This window comes from Falco naumanni, chromosome 4 (assembly GCF_017639655.2).
Source record: "Falco naumanni isolate bFalNau1 chromosome 4, bFalNau1.pat, whole genome shotgun sequence".
Lineage (NCBI taxonomy): Eukaryota > Metazoa > Chordata > Aves > Falconiformes > Falconidae > Falco > Falco naumanni.
In genome coordinates, this window is record NC_054057.1 from 55,805,243 (window position 1) to 55,825,723 (window position 20,481).

The 20,481-nt window shown below is 40.6% G+C and overlaps 1 protein-coding gene across 2 annotated transcripts in view; it reads left to right on the forward strand.

Annotated features, from left to right (window-relative positions):
• Positions 1-2,965: 2,965 nt before the first annotated feature.
• XYLB (xylulokinase) overlaps positions 2,966-20,481 on the forward strand; it is an 84,205-nt gene continuing 66,689 nt past the window's right edge. The window contains exons 1-9 of one of the 2 annotated variants that reach the window (XM_040590230.1): positions 2,967-3,134; positions 4,847-4,929; positions 5,689-5,758; positions 7,224-7,304; positions 9,063-9,149; positions 10,332-10,460; positions 11,732-11,797; positions 14,239-14,311; positions 19,880-19,998. In XM_040590230.1, the coding sequence (XP_040446164.1) occupies positions 3,090-3,134; positions 4,847-4,929; positions 5,689-5,758; positions 7,224-7,304; positions 9,063-9,149; positions 10,332-10,460; positions 11,732-11,797; positions 14,239-14,311; positions 19,880-19,998 (753 nt within the window). In that variant the 5' untranslated portion in view covers positions 2,967-3,089. Of the gene's footprint in view, positions 3,135-4,846; positions 4,930-5,688; positions 5,759-7,223; positions 7,305-9,062; positions 9,150-10,331; positions 10,461-11,731; positions 11,798-14,238; positions 14,312-19,879; positions 19,999-20,481 lie in introns of both variants that reach the window. The other variant, XM_040590231.1, reaches the window with a different exon arrangement.

The window sequence follows — 20,481 nt, forward strand, 5'->3', positions numbered from 1 at the left end:
GTGACTCTTCCTGTCCTGTTGTTTCTGCTTTGCCAAACTATGCTGACATACAAATGTGAAATAGCTCTTTGGGGGCGCAAAAATACTTGGCTGCCCTGCTACTTAAAATAACCAGTTAGATGCTCAAAATCTACTGCTGGGAGCAAAAGGATTGGTAGCATTGTAGTTGCCCATGGAGTGAAAGTGTGAGTACTTTCACATCCCATTAAATTATATAGCCAGTGTAAGTCAGGATGGCTGGACCACTGTCAATATAGTCATCCTAAGTTATATCAAAGGTCTGGCCTATCTGTTCTCTAGCTTGTTGGCATGTCTAAGATGATGTGATGGTAAGGAAGCATGGTAGTTTGGCTATCACTGTTTTTGAAGGAGTTCACCTGTGTAAAGCTGAAGAACGCAGTTAAATCTAAGTTCATGTCAGAGTGCAACTGAGATCAGAGGCGGATACTCAAAGTGAGAATAAAAAGTGAACAATCTCAGTATGTAGGAGTATGGAATACAGTTGAAATAATTTATATTTTGCAATGAACTGAAATGAATGTGCAGTTGAATTTAACCTGACATCAAGGGAAATAAAAAAACCCCATTAATTGGCATACTGGTTATAACTTATCAAAACAGCCAAGGGCCTAGCAGAGCATGGAAGTAGTGCTTCTCCGTCAGGTCAGAAACTAGTTAATAGGAAAAGGGGAATAAACTCGCTTTTCCCTTTACCCTGCTGTATGTGTCTTGAGTGATTAATCTGTGCTCTGCCTCAAGCTGTTAATCTGCAGTGGTGACATTTCAATTATAAAAGGCATTTTGTCCATCCCCTCTGGAAATTCTGGATTTGTCAGTGCTAAAACATCACTAGTACATGAATGCAACTTCACTGATAACTGCACAGCTAAACCTTGTTTGCTTTCAAGAAACAAATTTAGAGGCTATGGTTCTATCTACAAGCATGAACTTCAATGCAGAAAGAACAGCAGCCGTGCACATTTTCCATACACAAACAACTGAATTTGAGAGAACCCTGTCTTGATGGAAGGATGGGCAACAGGGGGACTAGGGAAGGCAATGATTCTTCAAACTTACCTGTTTTTTCTAGAGAAAGGTGAGGAGTGAAAGTAGCAACATTAACGTTCCCGTTCTGCCCTTGAGTGGATTCTCCTACCCTGTTATCTTGCACCCTTGTTCCCAATTTAAGGAGGTCAGATAACGTGAGGGTGGTTATTCCAGTATCAACTTCTTGGTGCTATTTAAAGCGAAGTATTTCTTGCTATTTGGGCTTGTTCTTCTGATCTGGTTGCTGAAAAATATAATTGATTCTTACATCCTCATGCTTTGTTTATTTATAAACTGTTGTTTCCTTTCTCCTAACTAATACCACCTTCAAAAAAAATTCAACAATCCACTAATGTCTCTTTTCTGAAGAAATTTATCATTCTTACGGCTTTCTTCAGAAGTGACTTCAGTTTCTCTTCATTTTTGTTGTGAGTGGTTATATTTTGGCAATTGCAGCATTCCAAGCCTCTGTATCTGTTACGAGTTTATAGGGAATATGCAGCAGGTTAGGAAGGCAGAGCAAGCCTCTCCTCCCTGGCTCACCAGTTACATTCTGCATTAATGGAAAAACAGCCTTTATGTGTTATTTGATCCTTTGTTTTCTGTGAAGAGTCATTCTAAGGAAACAATTCTTGGTTACATTTTAAAAACTTTATTTCCTTCACAGCCTCTTGGTTAAGTGAGACCTTTGTTCAGGATGGGTCCCTCTAGCATGAGCTCCTTAGGGGCAGTAAAATTCCACCGCTGCCTTGTGGCCATCTGATTTAAAGACAACAAACTACCAACTGGATGACAATTCTACATACCTTTATTTTTAAATGGACTGGTATTTCCACCGTACTACATTTGGATGTTTCCTGACTGCAAACTATTCAGATAAATTTGCAAGATTAGACTCTAAAATGCAGGCCAACAACACTGTACATTTGAAGGGATTCCCACATTGTAAATGTTTTTCAGACAAGTTCATATTTAAACCCTGTCTTATTTAGAGATTTTTGTGATCACATTTCTAACACAGGTACTGTCAATACAGAGTATTCAAAGGTGATATGATAGAGTAAGATTGGTTTAAAAGGCAGTGTATTAGAGTGTTTGCATTGTAGGTTGAGAGTCTTCAGGACTAATTTTTAAAAGGTTTTTCTTCACAATAATAAGTAGAAATTTTAGAAGTATAAACCTATGGGAGTTAGGGCTGTGAGAAATCACTGGGAATATTTGAAATGTTCATTAGATGACAACATTTAGTAACATTTTATAGTTTAAAGGGCATTTCAAATAAAGTATTTGTACTGTTAAAACAGTTTAAGATCCTGGGCATGCAAAACCTATTTGACTTCATTAAGTCTCTGCTGAGACACTGCCTTGATTGCAGAATGAAGGCACGTTTTAAATGAGCCTTCTTTTGATTTTGATGAGCAATTCACTTCGCTCGTCACATGCAGGTAAAATAAAATCCTAAAACCTCCCTAAACCCTCCCAACCGAAAATAAAAAAGCAAACCACAACCCAAAACTTCAGCCAAAGTAACAAATTTTCATTTTTTTTTTAATGGAATGCTCTGCAAGCGTGTTTGTGCACACCGGAGCGTGGTACCACCGCAGGGCCGGTAGATACGGACGGGGTATGTCAGTTTCATGGATTCCTTTGGACTCTGCTTTGAAGTTTCCCGTTTTTTTGTTTTGCTTCCGATTTGCGGTCCCTGTCCAGCGGCTTCGGTGTCCCCGGGCCCCCGCGGGCAGGGGCGCCCCCGCGGGCAGGGGCGCCCCCGCGGCAGCACCTCGCACCGCCGCGGTCCCGGCGTGGGGCGACCCCGCGGCAGCACCTCGCACCGCCGCGGTCCCGGCGTGGGGCGACCCGCCCCCCGGCTGCCGCCCCCCGGCTGCCGCCCCCGCACAACCCCTCCCCGTGGGGGCAGGACGCGGGGCCGCTCGGCGCGCAGCGCTCACCCGGCCGGGCCGGCGGCTCCTTCCCGGGGAGGCCGGGCCTGCACCCCCCCTCCAGCCCCGGCCGCGGGGCACGGGTGAGGGCCGGGCGGCGCCATGGCCGCTCCCTGCTACTTGGGCTGGGATTTCAGCACGCAGCAGGTACCGGGGCCGCGCCGCTCCCCTTCCCCCGGCCGGCGGGGAAGCCCCGGCGCCTGCCCGGGGCCTGCGGGGCTGGGCTGGCGCCGCCGCAGCGACCACCCCCGCGGGGCTGCAGGGCGGGGGGGTGCGCGGGGGCCTCTGCCCGCAGCGAGGGAGGGGAGCGGGCCTTCTCCTGCCCCCCTCGCCCCTTGTCTCTCACCCAGCGGCGGTTCCGTGCCGCGGGGCTTCCGCGTTGGCAGCGGGGCCGCCTGGGCGCTGCGCCGGTTGCCCGGGCTGGGCTGACGCCCGCCGCCTGCCGCAGCGCTGCGAGGTGGTTCCCAGCCCTTCACGTGTTGCATTGCTCCTCTCCTTCCCTGCGCCTGCATAAGCATGGCCCTCCTCCCGTTCTGTTTCTCCTGTCTCATGTCTGAAGCTGTAGGCAGCGTGTCCTGGCACATCCTGCTCCCCCATCCTCCTAGGGATGCGTTTAATCCAGGGAAGGAGTGCTGTGGTCCTGCCCCGGACACCCCGCTGCCCGTGGCATTGGGCAGGCTGGCAGCTGGGGTGTGCGCCTGCATCCAGCCTGCCCGGTGCCCTCCGGTGAGGGAGGATCGGTAGGGTTGTGAACCCGGACGTTCAGGTTGCTTGAAAATTTGATTTTTTGGCCCAATTGGTTGTTCCTGCACGGCAAATAGAGAAAGTTGTGTGTAGGCCTGAATATGTTTGAAGTAGGAGTACAGACATCAGTCAGTTCATTACAACAGTACTGAAGGTTGGGAGCTTGAAAAGACACACCCAGGTTAAGTTGATCAAGTGTTTTTTAAGGGGCCATGCTGCAAACAGAAAGCCACTTCAGCTGCAGTGGCTCAGAGCTGTTTTCAAGCTAGCGCAGAGCATCAGATTGGTAGAGTTGTGCCAATGCATGATTACTGGCCCTGCCTACAGTAGCATGGCTTTATTATTTGAATACAGCTCTTTGAGATGACTTAGTCTTTCTAGAATTGTTTTTTGTCTGTTCCTTTAGCAGCAGTTTGCACTCTGCCTTGTTGAAATACGTGCAGAATGGGAGCTACCTTCTCACTTGTCTTCTAGGCTGTTCATGTTTTTCTTTTGTACTAGGTGAACTTGAGTGAAGATAGAGGAGGAGAGGTTGTGATACTCTTCTAGTTTGTGCTTGCAAGAAAGTTCACCTTCATAGAGTTACCTGTTTGGGATGTTGCTTTCCATATGTTGCAGAAGCTTGTGTAATGCTTGCTGAGCTTTGCCAGACTGGGAGTTTGTTTTACTCATCATTTGGGAAGCAGGGAGGGTCCACAAGGTATCCTAAGGGTCTGTTAGGTTCCTTGGTAAGATGGGTAAAAAAAAAAAAAAAAAAAGGAGGTGGGGAGGGGAGCATATGGCATCTTTAATCTAAGATACTGTATTCTTTGGAGAAATTGCAAAAATTGGTTACCATGATGTATGCCTACATTTTGGTATTGTGTGATTAAGGATAGAGAAAATGAGGGAGCGGGGGATGCAAGCAAAGAAATACATGTTACTGATTAGGTGGCATGCTGGAAACTTACATAATAACTTGTTTAATGTAAAGTCGTGCCCATACTTTAAGCAAGTTGTATGGACTGGGGTGATCTTTCCCATTTCATCTGTTGTGGGAACTGAATTATTACAGAGTTATCAATGCTGTTTAATTATTGTTAGTTTTTGTTAACATCCTGCTTTATACCTTCTAGCTGAAAGTCATTGCTATTGATGAACAGCTGAGAGTAATTTATGAAGATAATGTTCATTTTGATAAAGACCTTCCAGAATTTAAGTAAGGCTGTTTCTGTTTTACTTGGGTAATACAATTTAGAACTTTGGAGACTGGGGTGGGGGGCTGTTGCCCTGTTTGGTTTCATTGATATGTGTGGGGGCATGGAAAAAGTTCATGCTGTGTTCATGACTTCAGGCTTGTGGCCATGACTGTTTCTTTCTAGGACACAGAAATAAGCACTGCCTTTGTGTTGGGGTGGAATGCTATGATAATAGCAAGTAAATTGCACAAAGGGAACATCTAAAAGACATTTGGAGACAAATTCAGTGGTTCCAAATCTCACAGTAAGATGTAGGATGACAGTGTTTGTTTACTTCAGTTAATGGACTAGAATTTACAAATGTCATCTTCCATGGTCACAGGTTTCAATCAAGTACACTTATTTACTTGATGGTTTAACAGCTAAAATTGAATTTCATCTTCTAGGTTCAAGCCACTAATGGTGACAGTTAGGAAACTTAAAAATAACTATGAATTACATGGAGCCAATGAGGAGTACCAGCACTGTAGCCTATCACAGATTTACTTCAGGATCAGAGACTTTCCTTGCAAATTATTTACTTTGCAATTGGGTCAAACATCTCTTGTCTCTTCCTAGGACCTGGCTTGTACTTTTTTATATTTGAAACACTGATCATATCCTTGCTCTTAACATAAAAGTATAGCAGACTCTCTTCAGTTATTAATAAACTTGAAGAACTTTCCTTGGTGGGCAAAAAATTGCTGAATTTACCAAGAGAAAATACTGTTTTTCTGTAGGACTCAAGGTGGAGTCCATATTCATGGTGACAGACTGACAGTCACTTCTCCTGTGCTAATGTGGGTCAAGGTATGAAAAAGCTTTATATAGTTCAACATCTTCCTTGCTGTTATTGAAATGGAAATGTATTCAAAGCAATAGTGAAACTCATCATTCAAATCAACACAGTCCTTTTGCTTGTATTCTGTTTCTTTTAAGTGTTACTTTGTGTCTTTGGTATGCAAATATGAATGTTATCAACGAACATAGTGGAAGTTGCTAACATTTTGATGGTTTCTTTGTTTGTTTCTTCACTCTCTACTATTATAGCATTGTATGTGTGATAAATCCTCTCTGGACTTTCTCTCATTTGAAAAAGACTATTCTTTTTTACCTCATCTTCTTGTTTCAAATGTAAAAGGGGCAGCTGTCACTTTGCCTAGCTTCAATCTGTGTTTTTGTAGCATCTAGGTTATGTGCACTATTTTTTTTTTTAGCATAAGCTTTTCTGACCAATTGGTGTCTCAACTGGTAAGTGGGTCTCAACTGGTAAGTGGTTAAAGAGCAATTTATTCAGTGATTTCCAGTCACTTTAGTGTTTATTTTGAAATACATCATTCTTTTGCATTTTAAGAGAAGGCCTTCCTTGCTTCTGTGCAGATTTTGCAACACTTTCTTTCACATGGTGCCGTGTAAATTTGTTTTACTAGTGCAGTTTGAGTAGCTAGTATTTAATAGGTTACAGAACCCCCAGCTGGTGATCCGCAGTAGTTTACAAAGGTTTGGTAAATTTGTTTGCAGTTGGTCTTTTGAACCATAATGAACAGGAACAGTTGTAATTATTAAATTAATAATATGGTGATATAGGTATACAATGTTTCTTGGGAAATTTTGAAGTCTTGCAGTGGTCCATATATCAAGATTATCTGGGAAATGCTGCTTTGAATGAGACTGTGTAAAGATAGATTAATTTTTGGTTTTAAACTTCAGGAAAATGTGGCAAGAACAGAATTAACGTAGGTGCTTAAAGTGCTGAAATTCACTTGAATTAGCCTTATACTAAAGAGACTCTTGAGTTTTCATCTGACACTGGGGGCAGTGGTATTGAGGATACCTAACATCTTGTAGGATGGAGTGCAGAGTGCACCCCGTTAGGATTTCATAGATTTCCAAAAGTAAGAACAGAAAAAAGATATTCTTGCTTTGTATATGGCACTCTTAAAAGTGACTTTTTAATAAATTAGAATTCTCTAACTCTTGCCTCTTATTTAGGTTTCAAAGAATGGATCTTTGTGATTCAGCTTATTTAAAGATGTCCTTTTATTCTCCCCTCCCCCCCCCCCCGTGTGATTTAACTTTTCTTTTATGGACTTTTACTTAGTAAATTAATTTATGCAGCTTCTTGAGAAGTCTGTAGTCATTAGCTAATTTTTCATTATCTGCCAATGAACTCTTATCAGTGATGACATGAATTTACTGTTTAATTCCAGAGATTGTGAGTATGCATAATTTGATAGCTCGTTACAGTCACTCCTGATTCTGTTTGTTCTTGTAGGCTCTGGATATGGTTTTGGAAAAGATGAAGTCTTTGGGATTTAACTTCTCTCAAGTCAGAGCTCTGTCTGGTGCTGGCCAGGTTAGTTTATACAGAAAAAAATCAGTCTTCCTCTATTTCTTCAATACAGTATATGGTATAATGATAAATATAATTTAAATAACTGTATTGCAGAAGACCACAATGACATCAAGTAAGACCAAAGCTTCTATATAAGCATCCATTAAAAGACACGTTCCTCAGGGAAACTTAAAACCTGAAACACAAAAAGCAGTCACTGGAAAGGTAGTGGGAGTGGAGGATGAGGTTTACAGTGCAGTTGTTTAGATCAGTGTAGTGCATAACTAGTTGATTTCCTGTTGTTTAAATTCTTTCTACCTACAGATTCTGAAATAACTGGGGCCATTTTGAATTTCAGCATATCAAGGTGCTTGTGGAAATCAGGTAGAAAAAAATTGTGAGGAGCGCAGTTTGCTAAAGGCGTAGTAACGTCCTTGAGCACAGTTTTTGTTGGCTGGGATACAGATCTACCTAGGAACAACAAAAAACAAGTGATGATTGTCTTTGATGCAGAAATGACAAAGATGCTGCCATGATTTAGCCTGTAGTGCATAATACCTTTTTTTTCTGAGATTTATAAAAACCACCCTGACATTTAGTCAGTTAGCCAGTCTCCTAGTACTGTGGTGAAATAAGGAAGTCTTTTATAACTTTCACAGATGATATTTAGGGTGGGGGCAGCACCAAAGCAATAGCTAATTCTGACATATGAGGTTTAAGTTATTCATCTTGATACATCTGGGACTAATTATGCAAAACTCTTGCTTTGATCTCCCCATTTCATTGATTTCAGTTCAAAGTCTGAGCAAAGTGTCTGAAAATCACAGCCGGTATCAAGGCTCTGTTACCAATTCTTCAGTGGAACAGAAGTTAGGGACTGCCAAATAACCCCAGCTTACTCAAATGGAAAAAAGATGTGCATTTTCAGATTGCCAGTATTCTCTTTATTCTACCTATCCTCCAGCAAGTCAGGGGTATCAACTTGGTGTTGTGTTCAAATTCTTTCAGATAGAACAGATTTCATGTATCTACCCCCTTCCACATTGTCTTTCTCCCTTTCCTCTTTGAAAAACCTTGTCTATGCTGCAGGTCACTGCAGAGGTGCACTGATGTGCCGGTGTTTGTCCCAGAGAAGGGGAAAACCTGGTCACAATTGTCTACAGAAATGGCAGAGATGTGAAATACAACCTGGATGACCCTGTGGTCAAGCACTCTGTGCACAGGGGGTTCTGTGTGCACTTGGTGCCATCAGAACTATAGTGGGTCACTGGATGGTGCTTTGCAGTTTGCCTGGTGTGTCCTGGAGGCGCATAGCTAGAGATGCCTGGCTTGAGGAAGCTGCCTGAGAGGTGGAGCTTAAAGAACCTTCTCGGTGTTATGCAGTCTGTTAGTGGTGACTGGGGTGGTCATGTAACTGAAGAATCTGAGGGCTGTGCTGAAATTGCACAGAACTAACAGTTGTGGCTGTGGAGCCCTAGTTACAGCTCAGATTGCCCTCAAAGAAGTATCTGATGCCATTAGCAGTATAATAATAGTTCCCACTAGAAGTTGCTATAGTTCAAAATCATCATTGTCTCTTGACTCCTACATTTTCTGGTTTGGTATCTGCTTTGCTCAATGTTAAAGAGTCTTTTAATGAGGCACTTGATTTGAAAAGGTGGCGTTTTTAGTATAGTTTGGAGAGAGTTCTCTGTCCCTTAGAGTTTGAAATTCAGATCAGGATATGAACTTCACGGCTTCGGAGGGCATCTCCAACTTCTGCTTCTATACTTTCTACAGCAACATGGAAGTGTGTACTGGAAAAAAGGAAGCATCCAAATTTTAAAGACTGCATCACCCGAACTGCCTTTACATCAGTCACTAAAGGTAACGTGCATGAAAGAGCTCTGAAGAGAGAGCTACACTGTCCTTTTTCTGATCCTTATGCACACTACTTTTCTCCTTGCAAACCTTTCCTCTTGTCTGGCTGAGCTGCATGCCCCTTCAGCATACAGTGAAATGTACTAGTTATTCCTTCAGCTCCAAGGCTTTTGACGTTGCCTTTTCTTCTGAGTGACAGTACATACTGCTTTAACAGTTTACAGGTGCCAGTGGGTGTCCCAGAATATTTCTTTGTCAGAGTAACAGCATGTTTGTTCTTTTAGGAAACAATATTTTTGTAAACAACCTGTAAATATTTTGATTTTTTTTAATACATTTGTATTAACAAAAAGATGTAGTGAAAAATACTGTTATATCTGGGTTTCCTTGCAGTGCTTGTGGTTTCATTAGAAATATATATTAATAAGAAAAAAAAAGACTAGTTTACACTTAACCTCTGAAAGGATGGAAGTGTAATACTGTGTGGACACAAACCCTGAACAAGTACGCTGTTGAACCTCAACATTTTGTGTGCGTATGTGTGTGGTTGTTAAGTTTAGAACATAGACTTGGCAAACTTTTGTTTAAAAAGTAGGGAAGAGTCAACTTGCCTCTTGAAGACCCTTCCCTACCTTCCTTCAAGATCAGAAAGGACAATTGTTTGTTGAAAGGGAGACATTTGTGTAACTGATCTGTTAAATGAGTAATCTTGGAAATATCTCATCTGTGCAAAACTCATGGAAATGGAACTAAAATGCTCTCTAGTGATGTACTAAGCCTCAGTTGCGTTTCCAAATGATTATGCCAGTCACAAAAGAGAAATCTGTTAGTAAGGCCGTGGAAAGATAATCTGATTATTTAGAGAGGAGTTCTAAAAAGTGGGGCTAAACTTTGTAAAAGGGCTTTGGCTACCAATGGATGCAGGGTATGCAAAGCACACACCATGCTGTAGTGTATGTCAAGTAACAGCAGAAAAAGCCTGTTGCTTCCCTCTGGAGTGAAGTTTGGGTTTCACCACTGACTAAGATGCTGACCAGTATCTGCTTGCCTGTAGTTATCGAGAGGAAACCAGAAGGCACGTCAGCGAACTGAACTGTGAGCTCATACGTAGGTCTGCTGCATTGCTAGTACTCTAGCAGGGACTTCTTAAAGATCAGAATTACTAATAAAGGATATTGTTCACTACAGGCTTGTTTTTCTGTCAGTAACAGCCCCATCTGGATGGATTCCAGCACAGCTTCCCAGTGCAGCGCTCTGGAGAAAGCCGTGGGGGGAGCACAGCACTTGGCGAGTATCACTGGTTCTAGAGCCTATGAGGTAAGGAGCGGGTGGGAAGAAAGTCCTTGGCAGAGTCTTGTGATAGAAACAGTTCTGCCATTACAGTGGTGCTGCAGCAGATGACGACCAGCCCTTAACGATGAAAAAGAGTTTTGGAAGAAACTCCAATGGTGCAGTGCTTTGCAGCAGTCTTACAAAGGAAGATGTGGAAAATGTCAAGTGAAATTAGGCAAACACTGGAAATTCTGCTGCAGGAAGCAGATAGGGTGAGCTGTTACATTTGGCCAGTGGTTCCAAAATACAGTGTGTGGTGGCCATGTTTGCAATCTCAGGGCCTGGTTCACCCCTGGGAGCTCCTGTGTAGCCATGTTTCCATTGGGAAGGCAATCCAGTTTGGGTTACAGGTTTACTTGGAGTTATGAGGCCCCTGTTCGTGGATTGCTGCTCTAGGTTACTTCTGCAATTAAAAGATTGGCCTTTAATATTCCCTGAAAGCTAACAAGTGGCTGGCTGTTGACCTAAGAGAATTTTCAGAAGTTTGTGATGCTATCAGAGAGTCTTTTGTTACTTATCTCCTGTTCCTGACGCTTCCCTCTCTTGTAACCGTGACAGTGAGTTATAAAGTGGGAGCAGGGCTGTCCTCCGGGCATCTCAGCACCTGGCTACTCTTACTGTTGGTTCAACAGAATAAGGCTCTAACCTCCCAAATTACTGATTCCGGTTTTGAATCACTGTGCAAGGTTTATGGCCAATGTTGAAATCGGACTTTGCATGCCAGTGATGGTTTATTTTTAACTTGCTAACGGTTAAAGTTTCAGTGTTACAAGTTTTTTGTTATTTGATATAATACAGGGGTGAAAAATAATTATTCTTACAACTCTCATTAGCCTGTGCTAGAGTTGCTTCCAGTATGAAACCTCCTGCTTTGGTCCCAGTTCAGCTGCCTCACAGAGGTACGTAGGTTGGGTAGCTTAAACCTTTTCAAGGGTTTGAAGGCAGTAGTTGAATTGTGGTGGTTCCTGTGCATAGAATAAGTGTGGTTCATTCCACTGAACTGTCATTTCTGAAATGTAAATTATGGATAGTAATGCTTTTTCACATGCTTTTTTTCCCAAAAGGTGAGCAAAAGTCTCTAATGAGACTATGCGTTATAGCCTGTTTAGTGCAGATTGCCTGCTGTGCACCGACTTTCATCATGCATCGGCAAATTAAGTATCCAAAGTGCAATGTACTGAACTCATTACACAGAGTTAATGATTATTGACTCCATTTAGGGTTTGTGTTTCTAAGTATTTGCATTTCTTTCTCAGCGTTTTACAGGAAACCAGATAGCAAAGATTTACAGCCAGAATCCTGAGGTCTACATGCAAACTGAGGTTGGCTCAACTTCAATACGCTTGGAAAACACAGTTGGAAATCTTTTAAAATTAGTTTTGTGGGGATGTTTTTACAGACTTTTTTTTACTAAAGAGTATTTTGATTCTTGTGTTTGATTTTAAGATTAAAATTGAAAATGTGATTGTTTTATTTTTTCTTTGTTTTGTTAAATTATTAGTTGCTAGGCAGATAAAAATTGGGCATCAGTTCTATCTTGAATGTTACATGTCACACAGCAGGCTCCATTGGATCTCATCTTTGTGGAAGACGTTATAAAAAGGAATAAAGGCTTTCATTTGGGTGGTAATAAATTGTATTTACAGCAGTTTGAGCACAGGTGGGTAGTTAAGCACACAGGTGAAATTTTCACACTTAGAACTGGCCATTTGAATGCAGAAATGTGATGGCTCTGCCATACAAAGCTAGTATCAGTGTGGATGTGCGTAGGAAAAAAACCCTGCAGCTGATGCTAGACTTTTCCCGTAGTTTTTCCCTTGAGGAGCTACTTTGATTCTATTGTTACAAATGAATTGCGTTGTGTAGTTGGTTTCCTTCTTAGTTTTAATTTTGAGAAATCGGCTTCAGTTCCGTTATTGTTCCAGTTTGAGTCTGCATCTAGCTGAGACTAAAATGCCATGGTTTGAAGCAAGGTGAAAGCTCCATGCAAATATGATGTAAATGAGAGAAGGACTGCCGTCCTGTGATTAGAATATGCTAAACATCTAGACCTGTGAAGTCAGGCAGCTCCTGGCTTTCTATTACTGCAGTTGTCGATAGCATTGATCATGGGGTTTTTTGTGGTTTTTAAAATCCACCCCTGTCTGAAACAGTTTCATGGGGATGCGAGTTGCAAAGTTGACTGTATTTTGTGGGAGAATGCTTAATTTTTTAGTATTTTTTTCTTTCTTAGTGCATTTTTATTGTATAACCTTTGCACTAGTAAGGTATGGGATGAAACAGAGCCCTAATACAGTCTGATCATAAGCTTAAGACTAAATTTAGAGAAAGATATGTTAATGGGGGGAAAGTAGGTCCATGGAACTGAGAACTAGTCAGACCAATTTCAGACTTCGAGGGCTGGTTGCATTGATGGCACCTTTTACCGATAAAGGATATGCAAGATAATGTGTTCAAGCACAAAATATCTCTATGCCAGAGTTGCTCTTGGGGGCCATCAAGAAGCACTTAGCAGCCTGGCAGTCTCAATGACGTGGAAGGTGGATGTTCCTCATTCTGTAGGTCAGCTTGCTAAACTGGCTGAATCACAGTTTAACTTCATCCTTTTCCTTCCATTTCAGGCAGCTAGTGCCCACTGGGGCACCGCAGAAGGTAGGCCTTTGCTATCTAAGCACAGTATGATATATTCTTGGGGAGAGACACCTGAAGAGCAAGCGCATCGTTAAGTTTCCTGGCAGTTATAATCACCTCTTAGAGCTCTGCCGATAGTCCATCTTTGAATGCTGTGTGAAGCAGTGGTTTTGTGATCATTAATACAAAACCTGTCACTGCTGGCTGGCTCGACCAGTAGAGATTAGATTCTGGTTAGTTACTGGGTGATAATCATATTTCTTCTGAATTAGTCAGAACACACCAGAAGGAATTTTGCAGCTTCTTGGGAACAGATACTACCTGATCGTGCAGAAAGCTTGGTGGTAGTCAGTTAGCTTGGTAGTTTGTATTGCAGATTTGAAGTGGAGGCGAATTTGTGTTGGATCAGTGCTTTGTGTCATCTGGCTGGGACATTTTTGGGCCAGTAGTAGAAGCCCTGCAGCTGGATTTAATGCGTTTATTGGAACATACCCTGAGGCAAAGCTGCAGGTTGTGGTTCAGTTCAGATCAAAATCAGCTGATTATTACCAGCTCCTGAGAGTAATTCCTGGGAGGTCTGGGATCTCAGCTGGGAGGGAGGTGAGAGTTCACATAAAGGTGCTAGCAGAGCCTTGCCAGAGATGCTAAAAAGCTTATGGGTCTGTGCTCTTGGTGGACCAGTGCATGGTTTCTGGGCATTTCCCCTGTTGTCAACATATAGGGTTATGTTGTTTTTTTGGGTTTTTTAGTTTCTTTGTTTTGGGTGGTTTTTTGTTTGCTTGTTTTTTTTCTCTTAGAAAGTGTTTTTCCTTGAAATGAAATTCAGTGATACACCGAAGTTGTGAATTAATTCATAATAACATAGAGTATGCTAATATACTGGGTGTATTTTGCATGTTTCAGAATGCAAAGCTATTAAGAGCTTTTATCACGGGGTTACTTTTAGATTGGTATCTGCTGTATTATTTAGGTAGTATGATAGAACTGAATAATTCTTCTTGGTGTATTTTTGTGTGCTTGTGGTGCCTAACATTAAGCATCTATTAACATTTGCTGCTTCAAATTACTTAATGATTTACTTTCTTTGAAGTGACTATTGATGGGACTCACTATTTCACACTTTTTTTTTCAGAGAATCTCCTTGGTTAGTAGTTTTGCAGCTTCCCTTTTCCTAGGAGCTTATGCGCCCATCGATTACAGTGATGGTAAGTGTGTGGGCTTTTCTCATAGCAACAATTCAACAAGGAAGTTTTCCTTTCCATCCCTATCTTACATAAAAGGGGAACAAGATTTCTGCTATTTATTTTCAGTCTTTAATGACAAGTCTGATAGATTTTAAGCTGTTACTCCTTTCAATTTGTTGTTCCTCTTGATTGTGCTGTCAGCTGTGCTTATTTATCCCCATCATACCATGATTCCCATTTCTGTAAAATGGATCCACAGAAAATATTCTTAAATGAAACTGTAACCTTTTTTTTCCATTAGTTTATGATGTATAAAGGAATGTTGAAATACCTATTTAAAAGCATAAAACATTGTGAATTTTTAAGCTAGATTTCATAGTTCTGATATTGGTTCTTGGTTTTGCTGGTTTAGGTCTGAGTAGCACAGGATATGAACAAGATGTATGTTGTGATTTTTTTCCCCACCGCTTAGCTGGGGTATGGATCTGCAACAGCAATATCTTTTCAAAATGAAAAAAAAAAAGCATAAACCAATTAAAAAAAATCCTAAACTCAGTTAAAAAAAAATAAACTTCCATATCTCTCTATGCATCATAACAAAGACAAAAAAAAAAAAAAGAGGCACTAGCCTTGTCACTTCTGTTGTGTGTTATCTCAGTTATTCAGCTTTTAAATGGCGATTTTAAATGGCAATTACAAAGGAAACCATTTTCCTGGGAGCTGTGCTGTTATTTCTAAATAGCGGTTTTGATTCCTGCTCTGAAACTAAGAGAAAAGATATATTTCAGAGCTGAAAGGTTAGATAAGGCTGCCAAAGGACTTTTTGTATTGTAGAGCCATAGCTGACACCCATGGGTTAAGACCAACTCATTTTTTTTCTCCTTCGTTGGTCCATGAAAACTCAGGGAAAGGCAAGTCATCTCAGTTGGCGCTAATGGACAACTTATTCAATAGCAGATCTTCCAGTTATGCTTGAGACCTTAAAAATTGCAAGGCAATCCATGCTTATTTTGCAGCAGTTGTGGGATTATTACATCTATCTTCTGGTCCTTCTGTTAGCCATGTATTTTCACAGGTGAATTTTATTTTTTTTTATATTGTGGGCAGCAGTAACTCTTTGGAGATTTGCACTTTGCTTATCATAGTCCCAAATACTGAGCGCTTCAGCTGCTCAGCAGAACTGGCTCCATGTACTGTATTTCTGAGAGATTGTGAGGTTTTCAGGGTGCTTCTTCTGATACAGAAACATGTTGATTTTTTAATGAGAGTGAAGTGTTTATTTTGATTCAAATATTTTAAAATGTAAGCATTAAAAAACCTCTGGGGTTTGGGGTTGGGTTGAGGTTTTTTTGTTTTGTTTTTTTTGTTAATGTTACTTCTGCCTTTTCTGCTTGGAAGCAAGTTGGGGAAAGCCATGCTTCTTCCGTTTCAAAACACGAAAATTCCTGGGTTTCATTGAAAACAAAAACATTTTAAACTAAAGAAAATGAAAATTTACTTCATTAGAAAATTTTCTTAGAAAATGTATTGCGTTTTTCAAGCAAGTGTAGGAGAGCCTGTTCTATTACACCTCTGGATATTTACAGAACTTGAATAAATGTTATCTACTGTTCAAAGCATGTAAGATTATTAAATCTTTGTGTCAAAAAAGATAAGAGAACTCAGCAGGATGTTATAGTTCTCTTCACAAGACAAAAGGCTTTTTGCCATTGTAAGCTATATTTTGTCTTGTTCATTCCTTTCTTCTGTTAACATAATAAGAGAGAATTCTAATTCCAGTAATAAAATATAATTATAAAGTATGTGGTAGTTATTTGGATCCAGCTGAAAAACTTGTTTTCTTGTCATCTATGATTTCTTGCAATTCACTTCATCTTTTACATTGCACCTGTATATTGTAGTTTAAAATGCATCTCTCAAAATAATGTTCAGATAATAGACCTGTTCTTCATTTCTGCAGGTTTAACTTCAGGTCATACCGTCTTTAAAAGACCCTGTCAAATTGTTTAGCTCTGCACAATAACTTATCTCTCTAAATTTGCAGGTTATTGTAGGAAATGTGCTATTCAGTTTCAGGATTTTTTTATTTTCTTTTTAAAGGTCCTATCTCATAAAGTTCAAATCACTCCTCCTGAATGGCTGAGCACCCTGGGTGATTGATTTTAAAAAAATCAAATTACGTTCTGGGGGAATGAAGAATGATTTTCATTTGTATTGTGCAGATGTTAAAAGTAAGATACGTTTGGGACCTAAACAACTTGAACACTTGAGGCATTGTTTCTTTTAGAAGACACCTTAAAGAACAGCAATTCAGCTCTTGACCTAGAGAAGCTTTATCTTTTGAAATGCTTTTCTAAGAGCCTTAGGCAAATCATAGCTTAGCATACTTGTTTTTGTTGTTCTATCAAACAAGGATGCTTTGAACTGAAGCCTTTTCAAAAGGAAGCATGGTGGGTTGAATTTACTCCTAATGTAGCTTGCATGGTGCCAGCAGTTACGATGCTTATGATTTTAGCTCACTGAAAAGGCAATCCAGACTACTGTAATGCAGATGCACTTAACTGTTTATAAATGCAAATATTGATCTTTAGTTAGTTGATTAATAAAACCAGTTAGTCTGCATCATTTGGTCTTTGTAATGAAAATGTTTGGGTTGTTGTTTTTTTTTCTTTTTTTTCCCCCTCTGCCCTGTGTTGAAACACTTATACTTTTGTATATGTACTAAGTATTAGCAAGTCCTGTTGGTGCTCCTGGTCATTTTATGTTAAGTCAGTGATGCTTGCAGTGAAATACTGAATCCTATCCATCCATGTATTGACCCTTTCCTCGGTCTTTACTAGACAATGGTCTTGGCTATTGACTTTCATTGCTGATGGGATATCTATTTGGAGTGACAAGTTGAAGAGCTGCCTTTGATATCCTCCCCCCTCCTCCTTAGTTCTCAGACTATTACTTATTTTATATGTTAAACTTAGTGGCGTAGATCATGACCGGAGGTGCTTGAGTAAGGAACTCTCTGTGCATCACTCCTATAATCAAAGGAGAAAGAGGAGCCATTCCAGGGAGCATTCAGCTCTGGTTTGTATTTTCCACTGACTAGAGATTCTCATAAAAGTGCCCACAGTTGGATAGGATGAATTCAGGCCAACAGATTAATAGTTCTTGTAGAACAGTTGTTTCACATCTTTTAAATGAGTTTCTGAGGGCGGGGTAAATTGGCTCATCTTTCTTTTCTCAGAGCTTATTAAAGTCTTTGTGCCACACTATCTACCAGTCAATAAACTGGAGTATTGTATCTGTATCATATCAACTTAGACCTTTTCAGTTATAAAGGTTAGTGTTTTTCCAGTTTTAGGCAGAAGAGATTGGAGGCTGTCCTTATGTCTTGCAAAATTGCATCGGAGGGCACTGGTTAAATGTTTCTCTAGGCTTGTGGGGTGGGGAGGAGAAAGGACTTTTTCCAAAAAACCACAGAAACAACAACTAATCTTTCTCTAGTGAAATGCCTATTTATTTAAAGATTCTGTTGCTCGCTGATTGATTTAATTTAGTGAAGGGGTTCTTGGCCTTTTAAATTGGGGACTTTCCAAGGAAAATTTATAGATGTACATATTTCCTTATAGAAAGCCTTGTTATGCCTGCGGGCATGGAACACTTGGCTGCTCACACCCTCTGTCTCTGGGAAATGCAAACAGTGATGTTGGGCTCAGTTTGCCTTGGAAGGACTTGGTTTACCCCTGGAAGGAGGGGATGGATAGATTTAAGAGTATTCTCACATAGAGAACTGAGAGAAACTGGATTAAATCTGTTTTTTTCTGTGGGTGGTAGCAATTTTGACAGCAGAAAAGGGAAATGCACCTTTTGCATGTGATAGGTGTGTTGCACTTTGTGCTCTGTCAAATTCCTGCTGTTGCATCGTAGGCCAAATAAAGCTGTGCATAATTTAAGTGTGTTTAATTTGCCTAAAATGGGATTGATAGATTTTAAGAAATTTAATTCTATTTTTTGTGTTGTTAAGTATAATCCAAATATCCTACTGTTTGTCTTGGGTTATTCCCGTGTCTCAGCTGCAACACTTTCTGTTTACAAGACTGTGTGAAGCACTAGGTCCAGACCTTGTTGATGGTGCTTAGGATTGGACTGCGCAAATATATACTTTATTTATTAAATGTTATTAAATTAATTATTAAACCTATGTGAAAAAGGCTGCTGGGAATTGAAAGGGTGGGCTCATTTGTGCATGTGTAACCAGCAGTAGTGTATGTGTGTGGAGTGTGTTGCAGATGTATACCCCTTGTCAGAGTAAGAGCATTGCTAGAGCCTTGTGATGTGCTAGCTGAGATGTCGGTTGCATCCCTTCTTTTCCTCTGTGTCCCAGCATTGCAAGCATAGTCTTGTTCCACAGACACTGCATGTGGAGTCAACTTCACAGTCTTTGTGTTTTAGAAAGCTTAAAGATGTACTGAATGGAAGTGAATTTCAGGTTTTCCACTGTACTCAGCTAAGAACGTGGCTGTGTTTCTGAGATAAGTGTCGTGGGCTAAATGGTCTTTGAAATGAAAATGTTGTTAATCTAGAATAAGACTAATATGTCCCTGAACAGTACTAACCAGAAACACATACAGATTTTGAAGTCTAATGAAATGTGCAATTACAGTCATCTTAGTAACGTAAAAGGGGTGTGGAGTGCTCAGTATGTTATGTAGATTCAGCCACTAACCAACTTCAATTAACTTCTAAACCAGCAATGAAATAATGAGGAAAAAGCAATGAGAAACCAAACTGAAACTGCACAGGTCTTCCCCAGGTCTAGTTGTGGATCTGGTGAGGAAATAGGTGACCAAATCAGTTATCTAGGTTTTTTCAACCTATAATTCATTTCACAGAATCTAGACTTTAGGGGTGTTGCATGTTTGCAGGTGTCGCAGATTTCAGTTGGGCTGTTCATCATTTCTGAAAATCATGACTGATATTCAAAGCTGGACTTTCTAAACTAGCCTCAAAATTAGAGGCTACATTTGAAAATTTGATCTCTTGCCATTTTTTGTGGATTTCTAAGCTTTATTTTGTCATCTCTGCAGAAGGAAACATTGATATATGGAGGAAGATTAGTCAGCATGGATTTTAATGCTTATGTGATACACCACTCCTGCCTTTGAGTAGAGTAAAGCCGTACCACCCAGGGGGAAATTTCTTCCTTGTTAGGTCTCATGTGAGCACACCACACCTTCAGGTGACATTCCTGCATCACCTTTAGAGAGTTGTAGTGAAGCCTTTGTCTAAGGTGGATGATTTGGGGAGGAGTTGATGGGGAAGCATCCATGTTCTTTCGCTTTTAACTTGGGAATAACTGAATTGTCTAGTACATTTTGCATCAGAACAGCCTTTTCTGCTGCCTTTACAGGTGAAAGCAATCTAGAGGCTGAATTATCAGTATACTTTACGCTTAGGAGAGCTGAAACCATTCTCTTTGAATGTAAAACATGCGTCTGTGTAAATTTTATGTTGCCTGTAACAAGGTGAAATTTTCTGACACAACACTGTCTTGTGTTTAATCATATATGTTTCCTGTTTTGATCTGTCTTGTAGGTTCTGGTATGAACTTGCTGCAGATTTGGGAAAAGGTATGGTCACAGTCCTGCCTTGATGCTTGTGCACCTGGATTAGAGGAGAAACTAGGATACCCTGTACCATCCCATTCAGTCCTGGTACGTGCCTGTCTAGAAGAGTTTCAAACAACAAACAGGGCTTTGTGCTGAGAGTTCTGCTAATAGCACTTGCTTGGAGTGTATTTGTGTGTGCACGCAAGCGTGCATGCATGCTTATATCCTCAGAGTTATGCTGCTTGATTTAATATTTTCAGGTGTGTTGTCAATGTGTATGCCAGAGCAAAACCAGACATCTTAGAAAACTACTAGCTGGTGTTGGGCATAGCTTTTGTCATTGATCTCCTTGGATTCTTGCATGCCCTGGGCTATGGTGAGAAAAGATTTGGTAGCTGCTGCAGTGATAAGAATCTTTGGGGTCCCCTCCTGTGCCCACAAGCACCTGGTCACTGCAGAACTGTGCACAGTATTTATTACTGCAGAAACAGAACCCAACATCTGCATTTCTTGACAGAGACCTTGTTTTAAGTGGTTTGTGGAGTTAATGAGGTAATCTTTGTGAATAATTTGGGATATTTAAAGCTT